Consider the following 27547-nt stretch of genomic DNA (forward strand, 5'->3'; position numbering starts at 1 on the left):
CAAATCTTTAAAAAGATGGATCTTCGGGGAACCGTCATTACTTTTTATGCGTTTGTATCAAATCTTGCTAACTGTTTTAATTGTTTGAATCCTCTTTATTTTTCAGACGTACTTGTAACGACACCAAATCGTTTGATTTATCTACTTGAACAAGACCCCTCTGCTATTAATTTAAAAAAGTAAGTAGGATTTTTTTCTTTGATATTTTTTTTAATGGGTTATCATTTAATTTTGGGCAAAAATTTCAAAAAGGAAAATTTTAAAAATAATCTATAAGAGTTAAGCGATTGGAAATTTACTAGATAATTAACAAAAGGGTAATTTTGTAGGCAAGTTTGTCTTACAAAAATATTTGGCTTAAATAGATAATTAGTTATTTGATATTGTTTTCGTTGAGAAAAATTGGATAATAACAGATTTCGATCCCTAGACGGGATTTGAGTTTTAGCCCTTTCTGTTTATTTGGATATCAAGGCCCGAACTTCTTTTTATTTGTCACTTTGGGATGAAGCCAATAACAAATATGCATTGATGGATCTATTGCACGAATGTGATACTCATAATCTCCTAACGTCAAATGCAAACTTTAGGCAATCTTTAGAGAATAAAATTGAAAGATTAAAGAGTGAAGCAATGAAGGCCGGAGGAGGAGAGGACGCAGCTACTTTTTTTTCTTGTATGGTTTTGATGGGAACTTTTTGTTTCCAAGTTTTTTTTCCACTTTTTGTTTCCTTTTTATTTTGTGTACTAAAATTTAATGTTCTCTACCGAGTAGTATAAGAATAATATAGGAATTTTCCCTAGATTTAACTTTTGGGTATTGTGTTGCTCTATATTATGAAGATACTGAATTCCCTTCAAACTATATGATTTTGCATATTAAAGCATAAGTGAGGAAATATAAACGCTAAAAAAGTCCACATTTTGAAAAAAACACGTTTCTATAGAACTAATCCGTTTCAAAGAAAACTAAGTCTCAATTTTTTTTCTCAAAATTTAGCTTATATACTTTAGTGTATGAGCTACAAAAAGCGTCACCACGAAGAATAAAAAAGGAAAGAAAATATAGGAGAAAGAGTGAAAATGTAAGTAGGAAAAATAATGGCAAGATAAATATTGAATCAAACTTAAAAAGCAACTAGTAAATACTCGGAGAGTAGTTTATTCGTCCTTTTCAAATAGTTCCGACAAATCTCTTGCTAATCTCAGCTTCTGTAGTTCCCCTAATCTCGTTTCTAGTCATTTACCTTTAAACATTGCCGGTATTTTTCCAATAATTCCTCAGTTTTTTAAATACCTCACAACATATCATTCCTTATATTTATATATTTATTATCATTCCATATATATTATATTTATTATTACCACATTTTTATTAGTATTATGTTGTACGGGTTTGACTTTCTAGCTCAGTACCTTTAAAGTGTTTAGAGTTAGAATAGTTTCAGAACTTAAATATGCCACTAGGCATGTGCGCTACATTTAAAATTAATTTGTATGTTTATTGCAAATGAAAATTTTCCATCCTATTCTGATGAAGAGAGATTGAAACTCTTTGTGTTTTTTTTTTGTCAATTTTTAGTCAAATTTGTATTGACCAATGTCGGTATATAGGAGATTATGGAGCAGGGAAAAAAACACAGTAATAAAGTAACAACAATTAGATTATAATTTGGATTTTTTTTTTAAAAAAACAATATTCGAATTTTAGGCCCTTCGCGAAAAGGGCCTAAGTCCACTTTTTTCCAAAAATGAGTTAGGCATATGGTTTGAAAGAGCTCGAAAAGATGCATCGATTGGTTTATTCAAAATGGTCTTGTCATTCTGACCGAGTTATAAATCGTTCCAAAAGGGCGTAAAAACAGAGAATAATTCTCTTATCTTCTAAGTAATGAAGAATCTAGCAATTTGGACATTTTCAGCAAATTCCGATCGGAAAGCTATCAAGGAATCAGTCTTTAAGGTTTCAAGTTTCTTAAATTGTGATTTACGAGAAAGATTTTTCATTTTGCGGGTTTTATATTCATTTTGCTCTTCTTTAAAATTAGGAAAAGTGGGGACTTGTTTTTTTGGAAAGCGCCACGGACATTTGAGTAATTAGAAATGATAACTTAAGTGGGAACATGATATAGTTACTGACAATCAGTAGGGTCCGGAATCGATCAGTAGGGTCCTGTAAATAGATAAGGACAGTTATTATTTTAGTCAGTAAATTAGACTAGCCAAACAGCCTGTCGGACGACAAGTATAAAAAAGAAAGAAAAAACGCAGCACCTGCTTTTTTTGCGAGGAATAAGAGAAAAATAAATAGGCCCCGTTCTTCAAACACGACCCCCCCCCAAAAAAAAAAAAAATCCGAAAGTGTCAGCTCCATCCCCCAGCTGTGAGACAAAACGAGATATACTGTATTATAATGATTTGAAACCAACATGGGCGCTGACTGTAAAAGTACTCTGGGGAAATATTGGCTTCAGCTGCCAGCTGTATAACCTTGCGTTACTGGTTAGGTGTCTTGGACACTTAATAATTATATAAAGTAATATTTTTAAGTAACAGCTCCTCCTTAAAAAAACATAGTAAATAACAAGGGTCTAGTCTCTAAAAAAGACCATAAAAAGTGCTACAGGAAGTTGTTCTGGAAACACTCTAGCGTATAGTGCTTTGTAACAGGCTTGAACCCTACGAAATCTCCAGATTTTTCTAGTTTCTTGCATATTTACTTTTGAATTCGCCAATTTTTTTTTACCCCCCACACCTGTCTTTCAATGTTATACGAAATATCCACGTTTTTCTCGTTTCCCAGATTTTTTCAGCGTACTTAACCTAATTTTTGGGATTTTTTATGACCCCCCCCCGTCTTTTAATAGATTGAAGACTCTGTATGTATCTAGTGTTATATTCATGATTTTCTAAAGTTGAGTTTTGACGTCTATTTGAAAAGAGTTACAGAAAATGGCGGTCCTCTTACAGTAACTCCTTGCAGCGTAATGCGACACAGGAATGGTCATTGACCTTAAGCGTTGATGCAGACTAGGGAGGGGGGGGGTATCAAGGTCTGTCTACATAAATACGGAGATTGTGCTATTCCTTCCATAGTTTCTTTCCGTTTGTCTTGTAATTTGCCAGATTTTCATAATTTGCAAAAAAAAAAAAAATTGTACCAATGAAAAATCGATCCGGTGATTAACTGCTCATATGCGTATGTTATCTGTGGATGGCTGTAAATTTTGGGGTGTCAAACTGTCTTCTATGAGTATGAAGTAGATGAGCATGGGCCTAGCTAGTTGTCTTGCCTAGCAGTAGGAACCGGTCAGCAATGGTGGGGATTTATAGTGTTTTATCAGAACTTAGCTTTGCACTCGCTTTTGAGAGGGCGACATCCCCTTTCGTAAAAATTACTCCCTATCCCGAGAAAGAAAAGCTTTAGTATTCTGTGTTCTTTTCAAATTTATGCTATACTGGTTTTTCGATGATTCTTGTTTTTATCATTATGTTCAATTGATTGATTTTAAGCGATATGTTCAACTGGGCTGAAATGTTTAATAGTTTTGACATTTGCGACGGTCAGGGGTATGATTCTTGCTGAAATTCTCCAGTATCTTTAGTTTTTCACTCGCTATCTTTTTATTGCGATGATTCTGACCCAAGTCTTTTATGCAATTAAATAAAAAAACAAGTTTTTTTAACTGAAAGTAAGGAACGACGTTAAAACTTAAAACGAACAGAAATTATTCCGTATATGAAGGGGGCTGTCCCCTCCTCAACGCCTCGCTCTTTACGCTAAAGTTTTTTTATTGTTTAAAAAAATAGAGTTGTGAGAAAGTCAAACTTTAGCGTAAAGAGCGAGGCGTTGAGGAGGGGACAGCCCTTCATATACGGAATAATTTCTGTTCGTTTTAAGTTTTAACGTCGTTCCTTACTTTCAGTTAAAAAACTTGTTTTTTTTATTTAATTTTTGAACGTTTTTGAATTAATGCAGGTTTTGATTTTGGCTCACCGTACATGAATAATTAAAACAAAATTTGCATATTATATTTGGTTAAATGTCTTTCTCGAAACTTGTTTAATTTTATTTAAGAACGTTTTTATTAGTAATAAATATACGTAACTTAGGATTAACTTACGTAACGAACTTCTATATTCATAAATTTTTAACACGTATATTAGAGGGTTCGCCCCCTAGTCAATACCCTGCTCTTTAAGCTATGTTCGAATTTTTTCCTGTTCTTTAAAAATGACCTCTAAATCACAATCAGTTGATCAGTTGAAAAACTTGTTTTTTTTTTATTTAATTCCAGATCTTTTTCTTTAATAATGCTGGGAAATCCGGCGCCCCCTTCCTGGCAATGTCCCTTCCCCCATGAAAACTTCCTTCATGGAAAAATACTTCCATATAGCCCCCGACCCTCTCCTTCCCCCACCTACCAGAAAAAATCTCCTCTGATAAGGTCTGTATACTTCCCAATAACCAATACTATATGTTAACATTTAGTAAAGTTAATAATTTTCAGCCCTCCCCCTGGGGACTTTGGGGGATCAAGTCATCCTAAAAGACATTTTTATCATATTTTTGACCTTGCTGAACAAAATGGCTATCTCAAAATTTTGATCGGGTGACTTTGGGAAAAAATGAGCGTGGGAGGGGGCCAAGTTGCCCTCGATTTTTTTTGGTCACTTAAAAAGGGCGCTAGAACTTTTTATTTCCGTTCCAATGAGCTTTCCCACGATATTCTAGGACCACTGGGTCGATACGATCACCCCTGGGAAAAAAAACAAACAAACAAACAAACAAACAAACAAATAAACAGGCATCCGTGATCTTTCTTCTGGCAAAAAATTGAAAATCCCACATTTTTGTAGATAGGAGCTTGAAACCTCTACAGTAGGGTTCTCTGATACGCTTAATATAAAGGTGTGATTTTCATTAAGGTTCTATAGCTTTTAGGGTGTCTTTCTCCCTTTTTTCGAAAATAAGACAAATTTTATCATTCTCGTATCTTTTGATGTGTAAGATTAAACTTGATGAAAATTATATATTTCAAATCAGCATTAAAATCTGATTCTTTTGATGTATCTATTGGTATCAAAATACCGTTTTTTAGAGTTTCGGTCACCATTGAGCCGGGTCGCTCCTTACTTACAGTTCGTTACCACGAACTGTTTGATCCGAAGAGTTGCCTATTTTCGAAAATCGTGAACACCATATTACGCGTCATATGCATCGCGGAAGTTTGCCTCGTGAGATGTGAGGAGGGCGCACCGAGATGTGCAACGGTGGTGCAGAGCAAGCAGCTGATATGATCATTTGCTTTCCCATGTAATTTAAGCACAGTTAATAGAGTTTATTCTTTGTAGCGTTGAGTGGCTGGTTGTTGATGAATCAGATAAGCTATTTGAAGACGGTCCGAAAGGTTTTAGAGACCAATTGGCTACCATCTACCGGGCATGCGAGTCGACACATGTTCGAAGAGCCTTATTCAGTGCAACTTTTGCTTATGATGTGGAACAGTGGTGCAAATTAAACTTAGATAATGTTGTGATGGTGACAGTTGGTGCAAAGTAAGTGAATTTTTTAGATCTTAGAGATTTTTTGGCCTTTTGATTAATTGCTTTAGTTTCAGATATTTTTTCGCTTCAAAAGCAGATTCATACTCAGATAATTTTATTCGAAGTGTCCCTATTTTTTTTTCTTGGCGCTTGCTGAGCAGGGACGACTTTGCCAAATAGAAAAGCAGAGGCTCTCTATTGAAAGCCATAGGAAATTAAGGTAAAATTCATTAGACTTTGGAAGGAATGAGGGAGTAAAGTCCTCAATTTCCCTTGTCCTTGCGGCAGGAATACTTATTTATGTTTGTCTTTACCTCAGGCAAAAAATACAAACTCCAATGAAAACAATCATCAAAAATTCGGACAAGCAAACTATTGGTCTCCTAAACAGTATCTTTCAAGGTTTATAATCCATCCTTAAGCTGAAAAATCTCTTTTAATAGAACTAAAGAGGGCAAACTATATCATGATTTATTTTTTCCATAAAAATAAAATCTTGTACCAATGAATAAGCGATCCGGTGATTAATTGCTCATTTGCGTATTTCTATCTGTGGATATGTTAATGTGAATCACCAAAATCCGGTTAATGTCGACATTCACCGATGGGTTAAAAACCTAACCCAATCTAACCTAAATTGTCACCATCAAACTTTGCATAAAATTGAAAAAGTTGACTGGCAACGCTGACTAAATCCAAGGAGAAAAAAAGTATTTCGAACATTCGCTGGTTTGATCAATTGATCAATTTCGGACATTCACGGTAACATATATACCGATAAGCTACTCCTTAAAACCACCAACATAACTCCGATTGTCTGCTCGCCCCTCAAATTTTTCTACTGACTTGGATAAACTCTGGAAATTGACCAAGGCAGATCACTCTTATACGTTGGATGTTCCTAGAACCGCCCACAAAATCCCTGAGCTTGTCTTTCCCCCGTCAGCTTTTACTGTTACAGTTTCTAACTTTAAGCCCGATTTCTTTGAGATCTGTTTTTACCAGCCTGGGTGTTTTGTCAGGATATACCAGTATGGTTTGAACTACTCTGTAGACCATTTAGACCAAGGAGTCCATAAAAGTAATGTTCTTATGCAGCTTCAACTATCTAATATTTGGAGCAAATTCATATTAGTCCTTCCGCATTTTGTAAATTTTAGTTTTGGTTCGAATTTTTCATTTTTTTTTAGTCAGAGTCTTTCTTTGAAAAAAGAAAATGTGATTCAAGTAAATTGTACTGAACAAATAACTAAAATATTATTTGTTACTCTGTGTTCAAGTATCAATTGTTCTAGTTTAGGATTGAGTAAGAAGCGCTTGAATTGCCCATTTTCTCTGTGGAAAGAAACGCTGTGTTTAATGTGCGTGTTAGATGTTGCCATTTAAATATTTGGATTGTTATGTGCTTTGCTATTTTATTTGTTATATGTTTGATTCCTAGGCTGCTTTATGCTGATGGTTTTTGCAGTGCTTTCAAATTCTGCAATAACATTTAAATAATTGATAGTATTGATAGAGCTTTCTTGTCGGAAAAAAATATCTTCCCTCTCAACCAAAGAAGTTCATTTCATTCCCATTCGGTTCGTAATTTTTTACGTTTGTTTTAAACCTTCCTGTTTTTCTAGAAACGCTGCCACTGATATTGTAGATCAAGAGCTTGTTTTTGTTGGAAGTGAATCAGGAAAGCTGATGGCATTCAGAAACCTTTTAATAAAAGTAAGTATTCCTTCACCATTGTTCTCCAAATCTTCTTTTTTTTCAGCTTCCACTATTATGCCGTAAACATCTCTCCATCAGGCTAAAACAAACTAAGTCAATTTATTTGGTCTTTTCATAGCACTAATGGATTAACATATATTAAACTGAATGCAGTCACTTCAATGCAGTTGCTATGAAAACATCTAATTTTGTTGTAGAGAAACAATAAACCAGATCAACTTTCTTTGTTTTGATAACAGGCTACTATTACTAATTTACTTTTACTAATTAACTATTAACTGATTAAAATTAATTAACTATTACTAATTTAATATACTATTTATAATGTTATAGCCAGAAAGTTATCATAATTCTCACCCTCCAACTTCTTGTATAATAGATTTGCTCTTGTTTTTTGTTGTTTTGTTTCTTTTTCTTTTTGTTAGTAGCACACAATCGCAATCAACGCTTTTGGTGTGCTACCGATTGATTTTGTCTCTTTTTTTTGGTAATAAATTATTCCTAAAAGAAAAAATGATAAAGAAAATAGTAAGAGGACTAAAACTCATTTAGTCTGAAGGAGCGGAGGATGATTTTATGAAGGTCGTAAAGTGCTAAGGCTTTTAGATACTGACAGCATGCTAAATAATATTTCAAAACATTGTGGTTATAAACTGGTGGAATTAGGAAAACTTCAATTAAAGCCCTTCGTCAGAAATCCTTAATTCTTGAAGAAATACTTAAGTGAACATTTATCAAGTATTGTTTGGAAGCGTTGGTACTTTGAAAAAGTGAGAAACAGTCAGAAATCCTTAAGGATTCGTCAAAAAATTCTTAATTTGTTGAAACGTTGGCACTTCTAAAAATTGAGAAATACATATTAGATATTACCTATCGGAATTGTCAAAGGGGAAAGTTTTAAGCGCTCGTTTGAACGACTTTTATATAAAATGATGTAAATCTGACTCAATCCCACTGTTTGGGGCTGTAATGAAACAAAAATTTACGATGGTTTGGTTGTGTTTTACGGACCAAGGATAGTAAGTTGCGAAAAATCGTTTTTTGGCAACGTAGCAGGGAAACCAGCGAAAAAGGGTGTACTCGAATGGCAAGGAAAGAGGAAAAAATAAAATAATTGAAACAAGTAGATACTTCATGGAGGCAGTAAAAAGCTACAGCTTCAGTCCTTTCATTTTGTCTTTTCTATCTTCTGCTAGGTGCTTTTGTACCAATGGATTATTATTACTCCCGAAAAATTCTTTTCGCTAAATTTGTGGGTGTTTTTGATTATTTTGAAAGTACTTATTTGACACTCTTTCGAGCTCGGAAAAAATAAATCACCGAAATAAAAATATTTAGCGTCGAGATTTTTTTTTTAATTTTTCCTTATAAATCTGTTTCTGTTTGGAAGAATGCTTCACTCAGCTTTACTCAGGCAAACTTCTTCAGCTGCTTCTATTTGAAAGCTCTCAGAGAACTCTGGAAAGAATATGCAAATGCTAGTCAGCATTGGGTAGTCAAAATAGGTATGCAGCTAATTACTGCTGATATCGCCATCTATCAAATGAACAACTTTAATTTCTTTTTAACTAGATTATAGCGTAAATACATCCAAGGGAGTTAGATGAATAAGCCACAATTGTGACACCAAAACGCGCTCAAAATGCTAAAAGTATATTTAAAAATTTGAAATTCGTCCCATGACAAAAATATTCTTGTTATTTACTGGGTAAATTAAGGAAGAATTCCGTTTTTACAACATGGAATATTATCAGGTATGTCGTATTTATTATGGTAAGATGGTAAATCATGTTATTATTGTTACCGTAATACAGTATAGTAGTAATACAATTAATATGCAATATGGTAATAGTTATGGTATTTTAATTGGAATTGATAATGGTCTTTTAGCTTTGAGCTTGGGATTTCTTGTATCTTCAGGGGAAAGGGTTTCTACTTCTATTTTTTTTTATCATTTACGAATAATGGGACTTGGCACAGAGATTGATTTGTTTTCTGATACTTTCAGGGATTAACACCTCCTGTACTGGTTTTTCTAGAGTCCAAAGAGAGGGCCAAGGAACTATTTAACGAGTTGATTTATGATGGAATAAATGTGTATGTCATTCATGCTGACAGAACTCAATTACAGGTAAACTATATCATTCCTATTTTTGATTACGCGGGAAAAAATAAAACATAGCTAAAATAATAGAACGTAACTAAATAATAAACGTAACTAAAACGTAGTTAAAATAATAAAACGTAACTAAAATAATAGATAAAATAATAAGAAGTCGATTTCTGAACTGGGTATTTTCAATTCAGTGGTCAAAAAGAAAACATGAGAGTTGACTAGTTTGTAACATACTTTACTGTTAATCTTTAAAAATGTTAGAACACTATAGAACTCCATTGCAGATAAATTATGTCATTCGTATTTTAATGTCGCAGGTAAAAACAAAACGTGACACTATGAAGATGATAAAAAACCCATTTTTGAACTTGGTATTTTCAATTATGAAAGCTTAAATAATGTTAAATTGAAGAGTTAAATGATTTTTTTTTATATTCCATCCTTCAATTGTAGAATTTAAGTTTTTGCTAAATCCATCTAAGCGTCTACATTGGATAATTGACAATTTTTTTTTCTTTCATTTTTTACATTACTCTGCAGTGTAAATCTCTAATGTTCATTGGTGTGCTATAAATAAATTAATTAAAGACGGTAAATAGTGACGCTGCAATGCGCTAAAAATTTCGCAGGTAAAAATAATACATCACAGACAGCACTATTGCGCTGCCTAAGTAGTGAAGAGCAATGTGGGCACAGTGCATTATTTATTTATTTATTTTTTATTAATTTATATAGTTTTTCACCAAAGCACTTCGTATAGAAGCAAGTGCTGTAGAAACTTCAGAAGAATCTCATTTGATGGAAGTGAAAGTTCTTGTGCCTTTTTTAATAGTCAAACATGATCGGAGCAACCAGCCTCCTTCCCACATCCATCTATTCTCCAAACAATCAAGTCAAATTTTTGCGATAGTAATTTTGTTCAGCATAGTTGAAAAGTCCAGTAATTATGTCTTTGGTGATGTCATCCCTCCCTCCCCTCACTGACCTCGGGACAAGGGCTGTAAGTTATGTAACTTGTCCATTGTTTACATATAGTACTTGTTATTGAAAAGGTGGACATATTTGACCTTTAGTGTCCAAAAAGACAAAGGTTAATAAGGTGGACCTTTCATTGAATGTTGAGGGGAGGGTTGAACTAAATCAAGATACGTTATGTGTATACGGGTTTTCAAAAGGGCGTACCCCAGGAATGACTGAGTGCATGAATTTGGGACTTTCAGGAAATGATGAGGGGTATGATCAATTGACCAGAAAGGTAATATTTCCACTCTACTAGTACTACTACTAATACTACTACCGCTACCACTACTGCAACTATTACCGCTACTACCACTGTAACTATTGGTTCTGTAGCAATTACTACCAAGGCAGAGGATATTGAATTAAACATTTGAGGAAATGTTGATGAAAAAGTTTTTCTGAATCAAAACGGGCTATGTGCATGCAGATTGTCAAATGGGTGTATCAGTAATATCTTTGGCACGGCTTGCTGTATCAAGAAGAAACTTCAAGGGCATCCTGAGGGGGGTATTCACCTGACTAAAAGGCAACATATACATACTACTACTGCTATTAATACTGCTACTACTACTATTACTATTAATACAACACCACTGCTTCTACTGATGCTCCTGCTACTACCACTGCTACTATGATGCTAATATTATTAAGGTTAATGATATGTAGGTGAAAATTTATGAGAGAATATTGAGGGGATATGTGAACTAAATCAAAGAACAATATGTGTATGCAGATTTTCAAAAAGGGCGTATCTCAGGAATTAACTAGAGTATTAAGTTGGAACTTTCAGGGAATGCTTAAAGTGGAGATCAGCTTAACAAAAGGCAGTATGTGCACGCTACTCCTAATACTACTACCACTGCTGCTAATACTACTACTACTACCACTACTCCAACTACCACTTCTATTGTAACTAATACTAAGGCTAAGAGTATTAAGGTGCATATTTCAGGAAGTGCTGATGGGGAAATTGAACTAAATTAAAACTATAAATGTACAAATTATCAAAAGGGCATATCGGAAATATCATAATAACTGCTAATTTTGTTGAGTTGAAACTTCTAGGGCTTGATGAGGGGATGTTCAAATGACCAAAGGTACTATGTTAATACTACTGCTGCTACTACTACTATTGCTATAACTGTTATTACTACTACTAGTCCTACAACTAATACTACTACTACTGTGACTACTATTAAGACTATGCCTTAGGGTGTGAAAATGAAATTTTCAGGGTATATTGAGTGGGAAGTTGAATTGAATTGCATCATGTCGTCTGCATGCAGGTTGTCAAAGGGACGTATCAGTAATATCTTAGGAACGGCTTGGTATGTGCAGTTGAAGCTTACAGGACTTGTTGTGGGGGATGTTGAACTAACCAAAATGTAATATTTGAATCTTATTACTATTACTACTCTTACTGCTACTATTATTGCTACTGCTACTAGTACTGCTGATACTAAAGCTAAGGCTACTACTACTAATTCTAACTGTTACTACCACTACTGCTATTACTGTTACTACTGCTAATACTACTACTGCTACCAAAGCTAAGGGTATTAAGGTGAAATTTTTTGGGAATATTGAAACAGTATTGAACTAAAACAAAACATACTATGTGCATACAGATTGTCAAGAGGACGTATCAGCAATGCTTCTGGAACGGTTTATGGTATTAAGTTGAAACTTTCAGCGTGTGTTGAAGGGGATGTTGAAGAAAAGCAAAGTTTCTATGTCCATTCTGGTTCCATTGCTACTACTACTAGTGCTACAACTATTGCTACTATGCAAGCTAAGGATATTAAGTTGAAGCTTTCAAGGAAGGTTTAGTGCGGATGTTGAACTAAATCAAAACGAACTATGAGCATGTAGATTGTCAAAAGGTGCAATTGCAATGTCTCAGGAATGACTTACATTGTTAAGCTGGTGTAATGGGATCAATTCTAAAAAAAAATACATCAAAATTCCCCAATTAAAGTTACCCCAGTAAAGTAACATCACCCAAAAATATGAATCCGAAAGTTCAAGTAACCCACAGATCAAACAAGTCTCAAGCGTTCAATATAAAATAGTGAAACAAATGTATTCAATTTAACAATACATTGTAAGAATCTTTTAGCAAGTCCCAAGTGTTTCAATTTAACATAGTGAAACAAATGTATCTAATTTAAGCATACATTGTAAGAATCTTTCCCACAGAAAATCTATTAAATAAATCCATCTTTGTATTGCCAATGTATGCAATAAATATCAGTTTGACCAAGTTTTATATGACAGGCGACCAACAATGTAATTTAAATCTCAAGATCTTGAAATACCAAACCCTCAAGAGATAGTAGAATTTATTATCCTCATTAGCAAAAAGCTACAGTGTAAAACTTTGTTTGTTCTGAAAATATCAGAATAAAACATCGCAATTAAATCCTATTGTCCTTTAAGATTTATTATCCTCATTAGCGAAAAGCTACAGTGTAAAACTTTGTTCGTTCTGATAATATCAAAATAAACATCTCAATGTAATTAAATCCTATTGTCCTTTAAGAATTTTCACAGAAATAAGTCATCAGAATTCCAGGAACTAAGTGACACCTTACAAGCAAAAAGACACGGTGTAAAACTTTGTTTGGTCTGAAGAATTCCAAAGTGATATCTTACAAGTAATAAATCTTAATTAAACCCAAGTAGTTCATTGGTTCATCATTACCCAATAGCAATATAGGCCATATAGTATAAACAATAGATTTTGTAAAATATACTTGTGAGTAACGCCCGGACGTAACCTCTGGCGAAATTGGGAAAAGTATATTGCTAGAACTTAGCAATTTTGAGTCAGTCTTATTTGCAGTCTTATTCGAGTATTATTTTCAGTCTTTTGGGAGTTCTTTCTCAATTTTAGACCAGTTTAAGAGAGATTACTATGAATTTCTTATGACTTGTGTTATAATAAACTTTTGAGAAAACTTTTCATTAGTGCATTAACTTTTGGGTTGCATCGCCCCAGATGACAATTTTGTATTAGCGCCTTGTATTGCAAATGTGTCAATATAACCGAAGCTCTGCGACAATTATGTGAGTAACAATAAACACATTACTTTCTTACTTTATTCTCTCTATGTTAATATTTCTCAGAATAGCTAGTCCTTATGGCTCCGCTCGCCCCCAAGGGAAATTGAAACTTTTCAACCTGATATCGATTCAGTATAGCCGTTAGTATAAGCTTCCCAATTGATCCGTTGATGTAAGCTCCAAACTCTAGAAATGCCGCCTCAACTCAGGTATGCCACACGCGAACCGTCAGCCAGGAGTTTAACTAAATTCCCCATTGAATCAATTAATTGGAATCTCCGCATTAGGAAACATCAAAAGAAGATATAATAACAAATTATTCTAAAACCCACCCATTAGAATACCTTTATTTATATTTAAACCCCCCCCCCATTAGAATTGGCGTGGCCTGTAGGATAATTGTTTATTGTGTTTATTGTTGATTGTTGTGTTAATTGTTGTGTTTATTGTTGATAACGTATATTAAACAAATGAAGTGAAATGAAGTCTTCTACCGTTGACAAAAAAAAACGGTTTGTTGTGAGTAATTTGGTGTTTCTGTTAATGTTTCAAAGTGGAATATACAGCATAGCCTCCTGACTACTGGCATAGATATAGGCATCGTAGACGTGAGGTTTTTTCGTAACTAGTGTTAAAAAAGTTACTGATTTAAAAAAATGACATCTAAAAAGTTTCACTCCCTCCCTCTCTCCAAAATCCACTGTCCACTCCCGTGGACCTCAGTTCCTAACCAAGTAAATCAAACATATGTGTCGACAATATAACACTTTTATTTTTATCAAGAGAAAGAAGCAGGAAATTTATTTTCCATCAGTAGTTTACGGGTGGAAACAAGAAAAGCAGTTTCTGTCACTAACAAGACATAGAACCACTTTACATTCAACACACCACCACCTCGTCTTCATTGAGCAGCCAGGAAGGCGGTGCCTCTTTGTATTCTTTAGGTTGTAGTACTCGGGTAAGTGAATGGCTCCTCTAATTCTCTCAGCCAGTAATGGTCGGCACTTAATGAAATTACCAGCCAAAAGTACTTCACAATCATCATCTTCCTCAACATACTGCTCCGGTTTTGGCTGACAGAGAAGGTACTCTGCTACGTGAAAACGAAATAAGATGAGTTTGTTCAAGCTTGGCCTGCTATTTCCTTCATGAGTCTGCATGTCGATAAAAACATTTGAGCATGCAGCATCAATAAAATGATGAAGGAATCTTACGATCCATTTTCTAGTTCTGGAAGCAAATCGATAATAAATGTCCATACGGTCAGCCATGTCCACTCCGCCTATGTACTTGTTGTAGTCAGCTACAGACCTTGGGCAAGAGATTATTATCTGCTTCCCCTGCTTTTTTTCCGATCTTTCCACTGATGTCTCTTCATCCACTGCCTTGCAATTTGAGCCTAGTGTCACAATTCTTGAATCAAACCATTCCGTAATGGCTAGCTTCCGATCTTCTCGCACAAATGCAAAGCTCGACCCTCTCACTTTCTTCTTCATTTCTTTCTCTGGCTTCAGAGGTATGTTCTCTTTTCCAAATCTTTTTCGCATGACTGTGCCAGTTGTATTTATCTGCATTTCGCACAGAAGGTCGAGTAGTTTTGTTGAGTTAAAAAAACGATCAAAGTAGAGGCTAGATCCGGATTGGAGAGTTTGAGATAGCCTGAGTACGATTCCAGCTACAAGACCATAGCATCGCATACTCTTAGGAAGCGTAGTGGCATCCTGATAAATCTTGAAGTCAAGTATGAGGCCCTCAGATTAGCCAAAACAGAAGTTTTTGAGGCCAACGGGGTTTGGCTTTCTTAGGTACATACTGCATTAATGACGTTTTTCCGTAAAATGGGATCATCTGCTCATCAATTAATCAATTTTTGTCCCTCTGGAAAGAAAGGGAAACGGTGCGGAAACAGTCGATAATTGACTGAACTCTCCACGGCCGATTGTTCTTCTTAATGTCCTCAGAAATTTCCTCATCTACAACCAATTTTAGATTGCTTCTTAGAGTGAAGAAACGGTTTTTTCCAATATTTTCTTATATCTGGTTTACATGGTACTATGCCTTCTAGTATATTTCTATTTAAGGATATTTGAGATTACCCATAAATATTACAACTCCAAAAAATGTCTTAAGTTCGTCACTGTGACATTCAGGCTCTTGTGGAAATTTTTTTATAGGTGTAGGTTGTGGCTTATGCCGTCTCATCGAAAAAAGACTGGGAGAAGTACTGTGTGAAAAACTCTTCTGGTTTCCAAACAGAATGGTCAGTAAAGATAACTTCATCTCTCACTGAACCCAAGTGAATCTCAAACCTGGTGCTTTTCCTCCATTTCGTCAATTTCGGTCGTTTCATAGGTCGCTCCCATATTTGAGCCCGCTCGGCTAGAGGTATATCATCTTCAAAATCATACTCAAGCTCAGACACTTCCTCGTCGATGATACTTTCATCGCCTGGAAGGATGGCGCTGTTAGGATCTGCATCTTCACTTATATCTTCAAGTTCTATATCGTGAGGCTCGAAGAGGTCATCATCACTTTCATCTGCAGAAAGGTCCTGGGCATCACTAGCGTCAATGATTGCCAAGGCATCAGCCAAGGTAACTATCAGAGGAAACATGGTTCTAAACTTTTATAGATGACCATAAGCGAAAGTAAAGAAAACACAAATAAGTAAAGACAAATGGTTTAAAACATTTTTCATTCATAATGTAGTTTCAAATTCAGTCATTAAAATTTTTCATTAAGCTTTAAAACCTCCACTCTGGAGTTAGATTAATTTTATGATCTCTACGAGGTTGTTAAGATAAGATCCCACAAAGGACTGAATTTGGACTTCGGGGTCAAAATATCACATGCAGCGCGATAGTGCTGCCTAAGTAAAGAACGATGTGGGCACAATGTATATTTTTTTCCCTCCATACCTGGGCACTTCGTATTGAAGGAGTTGTCGTCGAAACTTCAAAAAAGGCTCATTCGATTAGAAATTGGAGAGGCTAGTGCCCTTTTTAATAGTCGAAAGTGATTGGAGGGCAACTAGCCCCCCCCCCACGCCTATCAATCCCTCGAACACATCCAATCAAAATTTTGAGATAGCCATTTTGTTCAGCGTAGAACCCTAGGGGCAAGGGTTTTAAGTGATGCCCTGAGGGCATATAAGAACAATGTTGGCACAATGTATCATTTTTATTTTTTTTCCTTTAGAGCAGAGCACTTTGTATCGAAGGAGTTGTCGTAGGAACTTCGAAAAGGGCTCATTCAATTGGAAATTAGAGTGGCTTGTGCCCTTTTGAATAGTTGAAAGTGATTGTAAGGCAACTAACACCCCTTCCACATCCAGCATTTCCCGAAACACATCCAATTAAAACTTTGACATAGCCATTTTGTTCAGCGTAGCTGATTTCCAGATAGAAATTATGTTTTTGAGGCGGACACTCCCCCACAGCCTTCAGGGCAAGGGTTGTAAGTTATGGCCTGGGGGCATATAAGGTTTTTATAGAAGGCGTTGTCGTAGAAACTTCAAAAAAGGCTCACTCGATTGCAAATTCAAAGGGCTAGTGCCCTTTTTAATAGTCGAAAGTGGTTGGAGGGCAACTAGCCTCCCCCCCCCCCACACCCATCATTCCCCCAAACACATCCAATTAAAATTTTGAGATAGCCATTTTGTTCAGCGTAGTTGATTTTCAGATAGAAAATATATTTTTGAGGAGGAAAATCCCCTCACAGCCCGTTGGGCAAGGGTTGTAAGTTATGCCCTGGGGGCATGTAAGATTTTTATAGAAAGCGTTGTCTTAGAAACTTAAAAAGGGCTCATTCGATTTGAAATTGAAATGGCTAGTGCCCTTTTTAATAGTCGAAAGTTATTGGAAGGCAACTAACACCCCTTCCACGCCCACCATTTCCCCAAACACATCCAATAAAAATTTTGAGATAGCCATTTTGTTCCACGCAGTTTGAAGTTCAGGAAATTATACATTTGAGCAGGACACTCCCCCCACAGTCTTCAGGGCAAGGGTTATAAGTTATGCCCTGGGGACACATAAGTTTTTACTGAAATCTTTGTCGTAGAAACTTGAAAAAGGGCTCATTCGATTGGAATTTCAAAGGTCTAGTGTCCTTTTCAATAGTCGAAAGTGATTTGAGGGCAACTAACCCCCCTCTCTCGCCCACCTTTTCCCCAAAACACATCACCTAAAATTTTTTAGATAGCCATTTTGTTTAGCGTTGTTCATTTCCAGATAGAAACTAGGTTTTTGAGTAGGACACTCCCCCAGAGCCCTCTGGGCAAGGGTTGTAAGTTATGCCCTGGGGGCATATAAGGTTTTTATAGAACGCGTTGTCGTAGAAACTTCAAAAAGTGCTCATTCGATTGGAAATTGAAAGGGCTAGTGCCCTTTTTAATAGCCAAAAGTGATTGGAAGGCAACTAACACCCCTTCCACGCCCACCATTTCCCCAAACATAACCAATCAAAATTTTGAGATAGCCATTTTGTTCCACGCAGTTTAAAGTTCAGGAAATTATACCTTTGAGCAGGACACACCCCCCACAGTCATCAGGTCAAGGGTTGTAAGTTATGCCCTGGGAGCATGTAAGTTTTGTATAGAAAGCATTGTTGTAAAAACATCAAAAAGAGCTCATTCAATTGAAAGGGCTAGTGCCCTTTTAATAGTCTAACGTGATTGAAGGGCAACTAACACCTCTCTCATGCCCACCATTTCCCCAAACACACCCAATCAAAATTTTGAGATATCCATTTTGTTCAACGTAGTCCGAAGTTCTGGAAATTAGGTCTTTTAGGATGATAACCCCCTCAGAGCCCTCAGTGCAAGGGTTGTAAGTTATGCCCTGGGGGCATATAAGGTTTATATTGAAAGCTGTTGTAAAGATTTCAAAAAGGGCTCGTTTGTTTGGAAATTGAAATTGCCGTTTTTAATAGTCGAAAGTGAATGGAGTAAATGACCCCCCCCCCTCACACCCACCTTTTCCCCAAACACATCCAATAAAAAAATTTAGATAGCCATTTTGTTCAACGTATTTGGAAGTGTTGGAAATTAGGTCTTTAAGGATGACAATCCCTCCCCCCCACAGCCCTCAGGGCAAGGGTTGTAAGTTATGCCCTGGGAGCATATAAGGTTTTTATTGAAAGCGTTGTCATAGAAACTTCAAATGGGCTCATTCAATTGGAAATTGAAAGGGCTAATGCCTTTTTTAATAGTTGAAAATGATTGGAGAGCGACTGACGCCCCTCTCACGCCCACCATTTTCTCAAATACATCCAATCAAAATTTTGAGATCTACAGTTTGTTCAGCTTAGTAGACGATTTCGGAAATTTGGTCCTTCGGAGTGAACACCCCCTCAGAGTCGTTTGTGCAAGGGTTTCAAATTTTTCCCTGGGGGCAAATAAAGTGTATACAGAAAGTAGCCGTGAAAGTTTCAAAAAGGGCTCAATTGCTGGGAAATTGAAATTGCTCTTTTTAATAGTCGAAAGGGATGGAGGGTAACTAACCCCCCTCTCACGCCTACCATTACTCCAAACACATCCAATCAAAATTTTCAAATAGCAATTTTGTTAAATGTAGTAGAAAGTTCTGGAAAGTAGGTCTTTGAGAATGAAACCCCCGCAACCCTGAGGGCAAGGGTTGTAAGTTATGCCCTTGGGGCATATAAGACTTTTCTTGAAAGTTTTGTCGTAGAAACTTCAAAAGGGCTTATTTGACTGGAAATTGAAAGGGCTAGTGCTATTTTTAATAATTGAAAGTAATGGGAGAGCGACTATCACCCCTCTCACACCCACCATTTCCCCAAACACATGCAATTAAATTTAGAGATAGCCGTTTTGTTTCACATAGTTGAAAGTTCTGGAAACTAGGTCTTAGAGGATGACAACCACTTAAACAGCCCTTAGGGTAAGGGTTGTAATTTATTACAACCTTAGGGCTGGGTTTCTGTTCTTGTACAGTAAACTCCAGAAAGTTGTTTTTTGTTGTTTTTTTCTTTTCTTTTTTGTTTAGAATTGAGAACGACGTATCGGAGGTCATTTTCAAAATATTTGCTTGTTTTTCGTCTTCATGTTTTTTCCAATGGCTGACAAAATCCTCGTTTTCTCACCCTTTTTGGTTTTATTTTTCATTTATTATTTCCTTTCCTCTCTTAGCTTCATATGTTTTAATTTATGCCCTGGGGGCATATAAGCAGAAATTAACATCAGTTGGGCTCAAAACCCCTATGCCTTCCCAAGGTCAGAACAAAATTTGCACTTTACTGAAAAACACAAAGGAATGTGCATTGTTAGTTTAATATATATACATATACTGATATTTAGTAACCAAAATGCTAATATTATTTGATTTATTAAAGTTATAAAAGTAAAAACATTTATATTTTTTTCAGTAAAGTGCAAATTTTGTTCTGGCCTTGGGAAGGCATAGGGGTTTTGAGCCCAACTTGTGTTAATTTCTGCTCGTTTTGAGTTTGACTCGGTTATTTATTGTAATTTCTGTTCGTTCTGGGTTTCATTTATTTATTGATGCTGATTTGTGGTAGTTACACGCTTGGTAGATTATTTGATTTTATTTTTGCTAATTTTTTGTTTAATGGAATTCTTTACTTTTCTTTGAAAAATTTATTTTGTGGAAAAAGTTTTTTTAATTAATCATATGAAAACATGAAAACTGACAACAATACAAAAGCAATAACGAAAAAGAAAAATCAGAATGAATTATTATTTGTGATTTAATAATTTTACTATAAACCGTCACTTAAAAAGTTGAAAAGATAAAACTGGTCAAACTAAGTTTAAAAAAAAAAATTCCATGAACAAAAGTTTAAAAAAGAAATAATAGGGACATTAAAAAAAGGGGGGGGGGGTAAAATTGAAAAAAAAAAATTAAAATAAAAGAAAAATCGTTTATTAACAAAAATTAAAAAAAAAGATATGGAGGTGGCATAGTGCCGGGCTGAAAAAAATGTTATTTTGGTTCAATTGTACCTATTTTTCCCAGCTGCTGCTTTCCGTTTTTCAAGCAATGATATCTTATTTGATTTTGGAATGGTTTTTATTTCGATGAGATTGCTAGACCTTATTAGATCCAATGGACATTCCGGAAAACAGTCTCTATCCCTGCCAAAATTAAACAGTTTCTACTGTTTTGGAAGCATTCCCCTTCACCGTATACTATTTTGACTATCTATTTTGGACGTTGAATAGTTGCTCCAAATTCCATCTATGGTAAAGAAAACATAATTAAAATAGGAAGTTCTATTGTGTCAGCGTTTAACTGCAAAATACTTGATTGAGAACCGATGTACATTGGGGTGGACTCTGAACTTTAGTCATCCACCAGTATATGGTTTAATGGATGTAGGTGGCAAAATTCCTCCCAAAATGAAGTTGTAATCCTTCCAAGTAAGCTTATTTTTTTCCAGGCTCCATCTTTTATTTAAAGAAAAATTAGAAATTTTATTGCCTCTTGCCCTCCTGTTCTTTTTCGATTTTGAACTTTCTTCCATTTCTTTTATGCATAAACTACTCTTCCAATACCAATAACAAGATGAAAAAAAAATCACAGATGGCAATCCAGATACGCTGATTCCAACTGTGGTACGTAGATGGCGTTCCAACTAATAACTATCACGCTAAAAAATATTAGCTGTAAGTCCACCCAGAGGAACAAGGGTCGTCAAGGGGACAGTATGCCCTTACGTTTGGTTTGCGTAAACAGGTCTCCTCACCATCGTCTTCCGATTTATTTATTTTTTTTTTTATTGTGTTTTTTATTGTTACTCCACCTTTGTACTCATTTTGTTTATGTGGGTTATAAATAAGTAAATAAAAATTATATGCTATTTTTAGAAAACAGGGAACAAGAGATAGAGATCCAATTGATTTATGGTTTTAAATGGTTTATGGTTTTTGGTTTATGGTTTATGGTTATGGTTACAGCTGGATTTTCTTCACTAGAGAAAGGTTGGAAACACTTGCATTGTAGGCCTCTGATATTTAGGGAATTTTTTTAAGTTTCATTATCGCCAAGTTTCCACATATTTTAAGTTGATCGTTACTTCGCATAAAAAATCTGTTTTTTATTTTCTAAACATAGATACTTGTTGAAGTCATTTTGGGTCTTATGAGAAGAAAATGCTAATCCACGCTGTGTTTATGTTCCTCTTAAACCTTTAGAAAATCAGACATACCACAGCCATTAAGCTTTTGGGCAAAAGTTGTATCATAATCCCAATGTATGTAAATACATATATAGAACACATAATACACAATGCCATAATACATGTTAACGAACTGCTAGTGACCCAAAAGAAACGTTCTTGGGGCAGTGGTGGTTTTGGTCTCTCTTGCACTTGGGGCAAAATCTTGATTACCCCCCCCCTGTCTCCGACAGAATTTTTAGGCAAAATTTTTATTTATTAACAAATTTTTTTTCAATTTACTAATTAAGTAATAATTTATTTTTTAACATATTATTTCATTATTTTTATTTTTTAATTTATTTTCATTTCATTAATTAATTAGTAGCATATTAATCATTTATTAACTGCGCCCCTCTTTTTTATTCTAGTAAAAATTAAATTTCAATTACGAAATGATTACAGCCTTTAGAATATTTATTTAAAATTTTTCGCCCATAAAGTTTCTTCTCCCGGGGAAAGTGCCCCCTCTGTCCCTCCCGTAAAAACGCCTTTGTCTAGGGGTAATGTTTAAAGCTTCAGCATATGTTGGAAAAGCTTCAGCAATATGTTGGAAAACAGATCTTGCTACTTGTAATTCATTTTTTTTAATGGACCTAAAATTCCTTCAATGAGGCTCAAATTTATCGCCATTTTTTCTTTTTATGAAAAGAATTTTGTTTTATTGCGATGAATCGCCACCAGAGGCATACTTAACTAGTTTTTTTCTTTGGGGGGGGGGGTCTTGTATGGGGTCAACCCAAAACAAGGGGGACACGGACACTGGATTAGTATACATGCAATATTTGACAGTTCTAGTGTATTTAGTGAATCAATGTCTATACTACTCTTTGTTTCAATCAGCATATTAGAAAGAATTATACATTTTACATATATAAATTTCTATACATTTCTAAAATTGCTATTTTCATTTATTTTTAAGGTTTTTACAAAAATGAAATTCAAGTCCTTCAATGTTTTTCTTTTCACTAAAAAGGAAATATCTTGCAAATTTTTTCTTAGCAACTGAATTCAAGCTATTGTAGAACTGTTCAGTTTTAGTTGCACTATTCAATGGTTGAATTATTTAATTTTTGGTTATCGATCATAAATTTCTGTTGGATGGGGTATCTGAAATTTTGATATGCACATTATTAGGTAATTAGTTTCCATATGTTGTGTGAGGTTTATGGGAGGGATCAATTTATGGGAGGGAGTGAGGTCACATTTGAGAGGCCGTGGGGGGGGGGGGGCAGCCAAGAAAGAGCATTGGGGGTCTTATCTCCTCACAGAAAGCATCCTTCTGAAAACTTCATAAGCAATACAAAAATTGGATGGATAAGTTTTGATTTCTCTGTAATTCCATAGCAAAGTGTCCCAAGTAATTAATTGGATAGCGCAAAATTTTAAAAAGTGCTTCTCGTCGATTTGGCAGAACTTTTTTTTCAAGAGTTTTGCTAACAATATGCTGCATTGTGAGCAAATTTTTGTTTTGATTTTTATCCCATACACGAGGGAATTCCGCGTATGTCGAAACATCAGTGGCGGTTTTTGGAGGGACAGAGAGGGTACTTTCCCTGGATAAAAAAAAATTTGGGATGGAAAATTTTCAAATAAATAATGTAACGATTATAATCATTTTTGAAGTTTTATTTTTATTAGATTACAGCAGGGGCCCCAGTTAATTATGAAATTGATTATTAAATTATTGATTAATTAATTAAATTAAAAAATAATTAAATGCAAATAATAATAAAAATAAATCATCAATTAATTAATAAATAGAAATAAATTCAAAAGTAATTAAATAATGATAATAATTAAATTAACATAATAATTAAAAAATAAATTATTAATTAATCAATAAATTGAAAAAGAATTGTTAATAAATAAATTTTTTTAAGATACGGCCTGAAATTTTTTGGGGGCTAGTCAATATTTTGGCCCGGGCGCAAAAAAGGCCAGAACCGTCACTGCAAAACATTCATATAACCGGTTTCCAAGGCTAATAATCTCTCATTCAACATCATATATTTTTTTCTAGTTTTGCTCCAGGGCTTGCTCATTCTTTTGCTGTCACTTGAAAACCTAGTGATCCTCTATATGCACTATGTTTCAATTGGACTTATCTTTGTTGGCTGTTTCATATCAAGATATTATGTTGCAACCGAATTGGAGCTAGCTGATTCTCCGGGAGAATCTCTAAGTGATGATGATGGAACAGAAAGACGGCTCCGTCATTTTTCAATGTCACAAGTTTTCACCGTGGATTCAGCTCTTAAAATTGCCAAAGAATATAGGTAAGTCTGGTGTTTGGGACATTTAAAAATGTTTGGTAGGAGATTGTTGAATTAATGTTAATGTTTTACTGCTAAAATGTAAGATAAGAAAGGTTTTTGTTTAAAACATATTTTAAAAATGCTTTAATTGCCAAGTACACGTAAAAGCAAAAAAAAATATTGTTCCTATAAATATGAAAGTTTCGTAAGACTGCATAACTGCAAGGGTGGCGCAGTCTTTACCTATTTTGGAACTACACGTAAACGACTTTTTTTCATGCTTTCATTTTCATTTTCATCATGCTTTCATTTTCATCATGCTTTTGCTCCACGCTTTCATTTTAGTCTTAAAAAAGTACAATGTGTCTGTGCCCATGTAGTTATCATGTTTGAGATATTCATGAAAAATCATTTTCAGAAATCTATGAAATCATGTGCATTATTTTATATTGAGTAGTCACATTTAAAACAAGAAAGATTATTATTTCAAACTATATTTTAAAAATAGGTTTATTTCATCTTCTCCTGAATAAACCCTCTCCTAAATGGACCTTCTCCGGGGTTAATGAATGGCAACATGGGTATAAAGTTGTCAGGCCCAAAACCCTCTCCTCCCTTTCACACAAAGAAGTTGGACTTCCCTTAGGATTGGTCTGAAGTATCCCCCCTTGGGGATGCACTTTTTTTCTCCTCTATCCTCCACGAAAATTGAAAGCTCTTGTGATAAAGAAAAAAAAATTTGATTCCACTTGATATCCGAATCCTGGTAGGATTCTCGATTCTATTGGTTGGAAAAACTGATTGTGCTTTATTTCATAATTATAAATATGATATAGTTATAATATAAATTCATAACTACAAATCCTGACTCTGCTTTATTATCAATAAAGTTTATCTACAATATTATGTATATGAAGACAAGCATTACCGCTAAACATCACAAAACCTGATCATAAAGTACATTTTTCGAAGAAACTTTTTTTGAATTTCGCAAATATCGTACAAAATGAGATTGTCGTTTTTGTCGTAGGCCTTTTCTGCTCCACCATTTAACAGCACTTTTATAACTTCTTAATTACACTAATTTTTAAGTTTATAATTGAAATTACACATCCCTGCGAGTCAAATTATACGTCTTGAAAGTTTAGTAATAAAATTTAGAAATATATATATATAAAAAAAATAGATCTAGCAACATGTGAGTGCTTGTCTCTGACATTGAAAAAAAAACCGCTTTCTAATTAAAAGTAAAGCTTGACCAAAGTTCAAAACTAGAAATAATTACCGAGCACAACTGGTGGCTCTTGCACCCTTTTCTTCCTCTATCCTTTCTTCATCAACATGGACCATATAATGGCCCCTTCCTTCTTGTGAATAGGCTCCTCCTCCCTAGAGGAGAAAAACCTCACATATAGAATAATGAGAATTGTATGTCACAAAGAATATTAGGAATTCGTGAATACTTTAGTGGAACATCATCAAACACCAGTTTTTATTTCTTAATCCAAACCATCGATTCACGCACATAGGTACATCCATAAGGAGGAAAGGGCTCAAAACAAGGAGACAGTGCTTATTTAGGAGGAAAGGGCTTTAAGAGGAAAGCCCTTAAGGAGAAAAGGGCTCGAAACAAGGAGACTTATTTGTATAAGTACTTATTTGGGCTCCCATTTTGTGCACTGGCTTTTGATCTTAGTGAGGAGGGTTGATACTCATCTGCAAATATTCTTTTTGAACCACATAGTCTTGAAATTTAGTGGATGCTTTTTCTTGGAAACAAGAAAGGTCTCCTTGGAAACAAGGAGACAAAAATTATAACAGACCGTTTTCCAGAGTTTTTTTTTTCAGAATATTGAAACAGATAAAAGTTCCGCTTCTTCACCGGTATGGGAATCATATAGAAAAGGATGGTAGCCTTCCAAACCTTGTCTTAAGCCCTCTTCCCCTGCCCTTGTACTTTGGAAAATTGTGTCGCGTTACAGCAAATTGTATGAAGGGAAAATTAGAGTTTTGTGCTGAATTCAGAACTTGGGAACATCATGCGATGATATTGCCTTTGCGTGGTAAATTACCTTTTAGTGATTTTAAAAGAAAATGTATTCCTTAATAATAATAAGTTCACCCTTGAGCTGTATCTTTCTCATTTCTGCTACATTACATTTTAATTAAAGTGGGTTTCAAGCAGTTTTGTTGTTTCAGGGATTTTGCTCTTGGAAAAGAAGATATTTCGTCATTGAGTGCGGGCCGAGGAAACTCCCTAGTCTATGGTATTTTTCATGGGGCTACAAGCGAAGATGAATTCTACTTTTTTCGCCGACAAATAGCTGCAATATTTATTCAAGTTGTTGTTGCTTCATTTATATCATTTTGCTTGGATGTCAACTGCCATTATAAAAGAGCAGTGCTGGCAGTTTATACATTGCCGGTTGCTTTTCGGTTTAGCGGAATGCCAATTCGTTTATTGCTCTTTGTTCATAAGCTATCTCCTGCTTGTATTATATTAACTATAATATTTTATATTATGGCCTATACACCAGATCTCGCAAATTTTGCTAAATCTTTATATTTTCATCTTTATTATGAGTTACAGACTTTCGGTCTGTCTCTTATACTAATTGATTTGTTTAATCAGTTGTATGTTCCAATTCACTTCTTAATATTTTGGTGCGTTAAATTTCTATTTCAGTTGTATGATGATGTCTTCTATAGTGAGTCTAATAGTAATTTTGTTATTGATAGATGGTATATGGGTTTGCTTTGGAGTGTAACTGAAGTCTGTCAAAATTCAGTTACGTTTTTGTCAACTGTTATAGCAATAGCCTATTTGTCTAGTTCTATTCAACGTTTAGTTCAGGTAATAATTCAAGGCCCTAAAGCTGTTGTCAATGACAGATACCCAAAAGCGGGAGTTACAGAAGGGCTGACTTTTTTTCTTTTGGGAATACAAACAGGATTTATTCATATTAAAATGCCTCATAGATTAGCTGCAATGACTGTTATTTTGTTTGTGGTAAGCGCCTCCTTGATTCAAAGCATATTTTAAGTAATAGAACCCCTCTTATTATCGCTTGGAGCACAAAGGGGAACTTCTTCTATATTCAAGCAGTGTAAAGTTCTGTTGATGTGTTTAATACTCTTTATATGTCCTTTATATATGTCTAGTGCTCTGGCCAAAATATTTGACATCGACTTTTGGACTTTGGTTGTAATGTCTTCCTGTCTGATGACGTCAGTTCAAGTTGCAGGCCTCCTTGTTATCCACATCATTTTTGTTTATGACTCTTATAGAACTAACCCTTGGGAGGCTCTGGATGATATTATTTATTATACTAGGGCTGTTGTAAGGTTTCTGGAATTTATTATTGCTGTATTTATTGTCGGTGCTGGATTCCATGAATCTCTAGCTGGGACGTGGTCGTGGTCAAATAGCATCATTCTTCTTGTACATTGCTATTTTAATGTCTGGCAAAAGCTGCAGATCGGCTGGAAGTCGTTCTTGCAACGTCGGGAAGCAGTTCAAAAAATAAACGCTCTTCCTTGTGCTGCACCAGCAGAGCTTAAGAAGCTGTCTGAAGATGTTTGCTCAATCTGTTATGAGCCGATGGTGACATCGGCTTGAAAA

The 27547-nt window shown here is 35.0% G+C and overlaps 1 protein-coding gene across 1 annotated transcript; it reads left to right on the forward strand.

Moving 5' to 3' along the window:
- Positions 1 to 27489, forward strand: LOC148938543 (uncharacterized). The gene is made up of 7 exons (XM_089107713.1): positions 1 to 179; positions 5356 to 5559; positions 7173 to 7263; positions 9275 to 9295; positions 9385 to 9397; positions 23691 to 23946; positions 26125 to 27489. The coding sequence occupies exons 1-7, from the start codon at positions 16 to 18 to the stop codon at positions 26966 to 26968; spliced, it is 1593 nt and encodes a 530-aa protein (XP_088963839.1). The 5' UTR covers positions 1 to 15; the 3' UTR covers positions 26969 to 27489.
- The last annotated feature ends 58 nt before the right edge of the window (positions 27490 to 27547 follow it).

This window comes from Artemia sp. Qi Xiang Cuo, unplaced genomic scaffold (genome assembly GCF_049724085.1).
Source record: "Artemia sp. Qi Xiang Cuo unplaced genomic scaffold, ASM4972408v1 HiC_scaffold_3149, whole genome shotgun sequence".
NCBI lineage: Eukaryota > Metazoa > Arthropoda > Branchiopoda > Anostraca > Artemiidae > Artemia > Artemia sp. Qi Xiang Cuo.

What these genes read in the sequence shown, in the direction of transcription:
- LOC148938543 (XM_089107713.1), top strand. Translation starts at nt 16, where the DNA reads ATGGATCTTCGGGGAACCGTCATTACTTTTTATGCGTTTGTATCAAAT. An exon ending in ATGGTGACAGTTGGTGCAAA is followed by an intron (nt 5,560 to 7,172) that starts GTAAGTGAATTT and finishes CTGTTTTTCTAG; the next exon opens with AAACGCTGCCACTGATATTG. An exon ending in AAAATTGCCAAAGAATATAG is followed by an intron (nt 23,947 to 26,124) that starts GTAAGTCTGGTG and finishes TTGTTGTTTCAG; the next exon opens with GGATTTTGCTCTTGGAAAAG.